The sequence below is a fragment of the Oratosquilla oratoria genome, chromosome 7 (assembly GCF_046742065.1).
Source record: "Oratosquilla oratoria isolate Oo_2021 chromosome 7, ASM4674206v1, whole genome shotgun sequence".
Lineage (NCBI taxonomy): Eukaryota > Metazoa > Arthropoda > Malacostraca > Stomatopoda > Squillidae > Oratosquilla > Oratosquilla oratoria.
Window position 1 is genome coordinate 14,211,311 of NC_134783.1, and position 7,500 is coordinate 14,218,810.

A 7,500-nucleotide genomic window follows, 5' to 3' on the forward strand; every position below is an offset into this window, starting at 1 on the left:
CACACACACACACACACACACACACACACACACACACACACACACACACATACAGACACACAAGGCTAATCCTTATTTCTTTTCCTCCACCAACAGACGCTCCGCGATGTGCAGTGGACCCGGCCCTCCGAGGCGTTGGCTTCTTCGAGCACCTGAACGTCACTTGTGTGGTGGACGCAGACCCTCCGAATGTCAGCTTTACGTGGACCTTCAACAATTCCGTCAGGAACGAGCAGGGTCAGGATATCAGCTCGAATAGGTAAGTACCCGAAGAAGTAGATGTAGAGGGAAGAGGATGAGACATATTCCTTACTATATTGAAGGTGCATTTGCTAGTAGCTCTGTAGTGTCGAGAAACCAGGTGAATGGCTCAGTCTGGGGATCAAATGACAACCTACAGGGTTACAACTTTATTTTAATTGAAGAAAATAGGACCTCTCTTCGGGAAGTAGGAGTTTCTATTGGTGAAGTGGATTGTTTGTGTGTTTCCTTTTGTGATTGGGAGAAATTGTTTATGAAAATGATGATTTGGTAATGAATATTTTATAAACAGGTTTTAAGTATTTTTCATGGATATCCAGGTATTGAATACATAGATAAGCAGCATTGTATATACATATAAAACCTCTAATAAATTACTTTCGGAGCCTGTGCACGTGACACACACAGACACAGACACAGACTCACACACACACACACACACACACACACACACACACACACACACACACACACACACACACACACACACACACACACACACACACACACACACACACACACACACACACACACACACACACACACACACACACACACACACACACACACACACACACACACACACACACACACACACACACACACACACACACACACACACACACACACACACATACACACTTAGAGAAAAGAACTCAAGATGGATAGACATGATAAGTGGAGTACCCCAAGGCATTGTGTTGGCTCCGATGATGTTTGCTATTTATATAAACGACATGAATAAAAGAATTAAATGCTATATAAACTTTTTTGTAGATGATGCAAAACTATTGACGAGAATGAATAACGAAGAAGACTAAATCTTTCCAGGGAGATCTGGACAAGTCTGGAATTGGAGTAAAAAGAACAAAGTGAATTTCAACATTAAAAATTTTAGTATAATGGAAATTTGGAAAAAGCAAAAATAGAATATCCGGTATATACAAAATTGGAACCAAATAAGTTACTAAAGTAAATTCAGAAAGGGATGTAGGAGTGATAATTTCAAGTAACATGACACCAGACAAACATGTAAACAAAATAGTTGGAGAAACCTACTACTTTATAAGATCAATGAAAGTGGCCTATGACTACATGGACGAGGAAATGCTGAAGAAAATCCTAGTTACACTGATAAGACAAAATTTAGAGTATGCAGCGTCACTATGGACACCCAATACAAAATAATAATAATAATAATGATAATAAACATAAAGAAACTAGAATGAATTCAAAGAGCACTAACAAAGATGGCACCAACACTCAGCATGTTGACATATGAACAAAGGTTGGACAAACTAAACTTATTAACTCAAGAGCAAATAAGAGAAAGAGGCGATTTGATATCCATATATAGAATTATGAAAGGGATGGAAATCCTTGTCAGGGATGATCTACTTAAATGGGACAGAAGAAATACAAGGGGACACATGAAGAAACTTTAGAAGGACAGTTACAGAAGAGATCTGAAAAAGAATAGCTTTATACATAGAGTGATAGATACATGGAATAAATTGAGAGAGAAAACAATGAGTGCTAAAACTATATACGACTTTAAGAAAGAATAGGATGCGGAAAGATACAACTGCAGGTGCCTACGAGCATAACTCTTCTCCCACAAAATACAATTAGGTAAACACACACACACACACACACACACACACACACACACACACACACACACACACACTCCAAAAGACCACGAAATCATATACACAAAGACACACGAAATAAAAAGAACACAAACTCTTAAACTAAGAAGACCAGAAAAGGTCAGATAAATCGTAGTACGAGACAGGCAATCTAGCCATAATAAAGACAAATAGAAAGAAAGTGCAATAGGACTTGGACAAAGTGGAGGATGGGGTCCTCTTATTGTGATGTATTGTCCTCCATCGACCCAAACTTCGTCTTGCCACGCTGTACCCTCGGGGGGCATTTCAGGATATCAAATTCTTTGCAGTGTCTCCTTCACGTAGTAAGCAATTAGGAAGATAGAAGCTATTTTGTCTTCTAATCTCCTGCGTTAGAGATTTCGTGACTGCTGGATTTCATTATCAATATACCGGTATATGCGTTTATATAAATCTGTACATTTTGTACAGGGACATATAATTTCATGCATTTTCTTTTCCTCGTTGTCAAAAATATCAAGATGAAAATCATAATCTAAATATTTGTAAAATTCTCTAAATTTTGTAAAAAAAAAAAAAAAAAATTACATCTTATTCTACAGAGTAAAAATTTATCAAAATAGAAAATATTGTACACGATTTTATAAAAATGTATAACTGTTTAGCATATTGTAGTATAGGAATCAGAAGACAAGGCAATTAATTATATATATTTTCAATAGTAAAAGCCTATTAATAATGCTTATAATATAAAAATATATCCGAACCTATACATTTTGTATAATGTAATAAAGAACTGATAGAATATGTGGAAATATTAAATTCTTGGCATTTTGTATGACAACATAGACTTATTATTCAATATAGCATCCAATATAGAAATATAACATACGTTTCATATTCCATGCATCAGATTATATCTATTGATTATGCTACAGAGTAAAACGTTATTGATATAGCATCTATATTTGAAACGTAATCGTACTTCATATATATTTCGTCTGTCGTTGCAAAGATAATAAAAAACTTGATTCACTTCTACAATCTTTAATAAAATAAAATGAAAAATAAGAATCATAATAAAAATGCACCAATCGCCAATCCATACAATGGAAATTAATACAGCAGTTATTCACACAAGCATTGTATAGAAATCTGTGCATTTTGTATATTGCATAGACAAGTAAGATAAAATACAATGTGACAAGGCTTCCACATTTTGCATGTTACATAGAATGTATATCATAGGACGATGAGTTACATGATTTTTCAGTCTCTCTTAGCTCTAGAAAACAATTTTGATTTCTTTACTTCTGTAGAAATATTTCGAAAACTGATACATCATCAGACTTTTTTTTTTCAAAACTTAATCTTCATTAAAAGAGCAGATCGTACCAAATGAGACATTTGTATTACACCACGGTGATTAAATGGGCTTCTAGATATGGTTCTAATGCATTTGTGACCTTAATGGACACTTTGAGAAACAAAATTGTCTGGTATTGGAACGGATCCTCTGAAGCCTCGTCCACACAAACATAACATTTAACCCCTGCAGGATTTCGTGCCTTCGTTTGGAGGCAAGTAGGGATATTTTGTTGTTCTCTATGCAAAGGCGATGAGTCCCTTCAGTTAAAAGTTTCTTGCTTGTGTCTAAAGGTACCGTACAATGTTTGTGTGGACAAGTCGAGGAGTGTACAGTCAGACTCTTACGGAGACGGACCATGTTTAGAAGGTATTTGGAGTGTCATTGAGGTGAACCAAGATGGAGACTCAAAGCAAAATAGAGTGGAGAAATACAGTAACACATTTATAAAAACACACTAAAATCCCGCAATCGAAAAAAACAGAAGTGCTGTAAGGTCTTCATATTTTGATCACTGATTGTTGTCCTCTTCAGCGGAAATAAAAACAAATTCATATGCATACATTTCAGCACAAGCAAGAGCCTTCTCAAGTTTCCTTACTTGTGTTTGAATAATATGTATATATTCTCTTTATCATCTCTTTGTGTTTAGATACTAATGTGTCTTTTCTCCGATAGTATGTTTTTGGTTTCTATATATATACAAAATTTTGTTTTTTGTGAGGCTACACTCTGACTCATGGTAGTGGGCAGGATACAGGGATGACCTGTCATCCATGAGGAGCTAAGAAGAAATGTGGGGGAGGGTGGTGAATGCGAGTCGGGTGAGTAGGAGTAGGTACGTGCCTTTGACTTAGCTACCTCCATCGTAAGGGGGATAAAGCTCTTTGTATGTAAAAAAAAAATGGTTACAAGGATGAAGAAGTCATAGGTATATAGATAGACTGCTTGCAATGAGAAAGACTGTATGTAGTTGAATTAGCATAATAGAGATATATCATTATAAAGTGGTGGTTAGTCTGATGTGAAATTCAAGCAATGTGGATTCAATTATATATTTTTTGTTCGTTATTCAATAATGTCTAAATTGTATCATTCATATATATATATATATATATATATATATATATATGTATATATATATATATATATATATATATATGTACTTGTGTATCTATTTTTCTATTATTTTCTTTATTATTTATTTTTTCATTCGGTTATATATTCAGATATATATATCTGCTTATAAATCTGTGCGTCACTTCGTTCATTTTTTCTTCGTTTCTTAGTCCTTCATTTTGTTATGGATCGAAATATCTCCAGTCACCACCACTTCTCAATACAGATCACTACAAACAAGAGTATTGTGGTGATGGTGAATTAGGTAGTGGAGGGGAAGATGTTGAATGATATGAAAAGAGAATCTGGAGCGGAAATGTAGTGAATCTTATTATTCTACGTTACCTTGTTGGAAAGAGGGTTTAAAGCTGTGTTGTTCTGTGTGTCACGTGGAAGACTTCAGTTCATGTTAATGATGATTATCATTGAGTTTCGCTGACTGGAAACCAGAGCACCACCACGGTAAGCAGAGGTCCTCCGCCCCTTCCATAGATCTCCCTGGGAAGAAATGTTGAAATCATGTCTGTGTTGTATAATGCAAAACTGATACTATGTCGCTGGCTCATACAAATTAGAACTAAGCAGCCACCATTTGTCATGTCTCCTTATGTAAAGAAGTAGGGAAAATGGAACGTATATAGGTAGATATCTTGATTCTGGTTCGGAGGCCAAGTGTCAGTCGCTTGGGGTTGCACCTCCAAATAGAAGTGAGGGTGTTGATGGGAACAAATTCTCTATGAGGTGCATTTCATTGGACCAACACTTGTAAATACGTATCTGTCGTTGGTCCTAATGTAATTCACAGTAAAAGAAATTATGAGGTAGAAAGTACTTTAGCGTTCCAATATGTGTGTTTGTGTGTGTGAGTGTGTGTGTGTGTGTGTGTGTGTGTGTGTGTGTGTGTGTGTGTGTGTGTGTGTGTGTGTGTGTGTGTGTGTGTGTGTGTGTGTGTGTGTGTGTGTGTGTGTGTGTGTGTGTGTGTGTGTGTGTGTGTGTGTGTGTGTGTATGTGCGTGTGTGTGTGTAAGTGTGTGTGTGTGTATTTGTTTGTCTCTGTGTGTTTTCAGCCAATGGAGAGATCTGGTATCTATCGATCAAATCATATGCGTGGGGATTGCAAAAATAAAGCTGACAAAAAATATTTTCATACTGCAGTGCAAGCATATTGCGATACTTGACAACTTCTGAATTGTAACGTGATTTCCTGATTCTCATATATATTTATATCACTTTGGTATGATAGTAACGTCAGCACTTTTCATCGAGTCATTCACAACATGTCGTGGTAATCAACTGCTGTCTGTTTTTTGTTTTTGTTTTTTTTATATATTCATATGTAATATTACCCATCCTGACCCAGAAACGATATCTCTTTTATTTTTTATGGTAAAGAAAAAAAATGAATTATATAAAGAAGAACAGGGAGATAACTAATTCTTAAACCCACAAGGAATTTTATGTAACTGATTTAAGTAATTTTATAGCAATCCTATGAAAAAAAAACGCAAAGAAGCGGTAGCCTCACTTCTTTTGTTAACTTTACTTTTGGAAGATCCAATTATGTTGAGTAAAATCATAGCAAAACCTTTAGGATGCTAGTGACACCCCTACAAACCAGTTACTAAGAATTCTTTTATGATTAGAGACTGAACTCTGCTAAAAAAAAATACTAATTACTTTCAAATTCTCCTACCCTTTCTTAAAAGTCTGATTTACGTGCACCATTACCTCTCTGACTTCTCACAGGAATGTATTCATAAGGGTTCAGAGAATAGGATGCTTAGTTTCACATTGCGTTCCGTTTTAGCCGCCTTTACTTGCTTTGACTTTGGCTATCACCCTTTTAAAGGAGGGAAAAGCTCTTGGTATATAGACTACTCGTATGTCTCTATTTCTTCGGGATTACATAGTTCCCAAGGACAAAAGTGCTGATTATCAAAAATGAAATACAAACACTCACCTGAATAAAAAACAAATGATAACGAAAAAGGCGAAGAACAACCACATTGTATGTTTTTAAAGAACGGGAAGTAAGAGCCGACTGTTACACTGCTGTTGGCATGCCCATACCATCGTTGGAAGACTTTAACAGTTGACATTGACTCTATATTTTTTCGGTGTGTTTTCTTCTGCCACATAGGAATGTCCTGCTTTTGCTCAGACACTCTCTACATGAAAAAAAAATCCTTTTGCCGAAAAAAGACACTCTCAGAACCCAAATGTGATTCTATAATATTCTATGGATTTTCTTCTCACAAAAACATGGGTTACCTTCACTAAGGCATGCTCTGGATGGATGTGAAACTCCTTTTGTTGAAAAAGAAGAAGAAGAAGAAGAAGAAGAAGAAGAAGAAGAAGAAGAAGAAGAAGAAGAGGAAGAGGATGAGGAAGAAGAAGAAGAAAACGAAAAAGAAGAAGAAGAAGAAGAAGAAGAAGAAGAAGAAGAAGAAGAAGAAGAAGAAGAAGAAGAAGAAGAAGAAGAAGAAGAAGAAGAGGAAGAAGAAAAAGAAGAAGAAGAAGAAGAAGAAGAAGAAGAAGAAGAAGAAGAAGAAAAGGTAATCTGAGAACCAAAATAACGGAGAAAACTCCAAAGCCGAAGACGCCGCCAAAGACGAGGGTAGAGGTTTGGACGACGCCGTTTTAGTGGCGGGGGCGTCTCGCTGCGCGACGAGTGACTTATGGAAGCGATACATGAACAACCTGAATTGGCCTCGGCGAGCGTATGGACGGGGAGGAGGAGGAGGAAGAGGAAGGAGGGGGTGAAGGATTGGAGGTGAGGGAGGACGAGGAAGAAGAATGATGGAGGAACGAAAGTTTAGGAGAAGCAGGTGGAGGAGGAGGAGGAGGAGGAGAAGGTGGAAGAATTCCTGGAAACTGGAGGTAAAGGAGGAGGTGGAAAAAGATTGATAGGAGAACAGATGTGAAGGAAGAGGAGGAAAAGGGTTGAAAGGACGATTTGGAAAATTAAAAAATGGAGGTGGAAGAAGAAGCGAAGGGGTAAAAGAGTAGAAGTGAAATAATGATGGAAGAAAGGAACACAAAGGAACACAAAGGAGCACAAAGGAAGAACAAATAACAGCAGACCTACTGGCCCTAATGAGGCTGTTTATGTTAACTAAAC

General features: G+C 36.7%; 1 protein-coding gene across 2 annotated transcripts in view; it reads left to right on the plus strand.

Moving 5' to 3' along the window:
* LOC143026992 (nephrin-like) overlaps positions 1-7,500 on the plus strand; it is a 364,064-nt gene that overhangs the window by 111,105 nt on the left and 245,459 nt on the right. For both annotated transcript variants that reach the window (XM_076187802.1, XM_076187803.1), the window contains exon 8: positions 97-259. In XM_076187802.1, the coding sequence (XP_076043917.1) occupies positions 97-259 (163 nt within the window). The remainder of the gene's footprint in view (positions 1-96; positions 260-7,500) is intronic.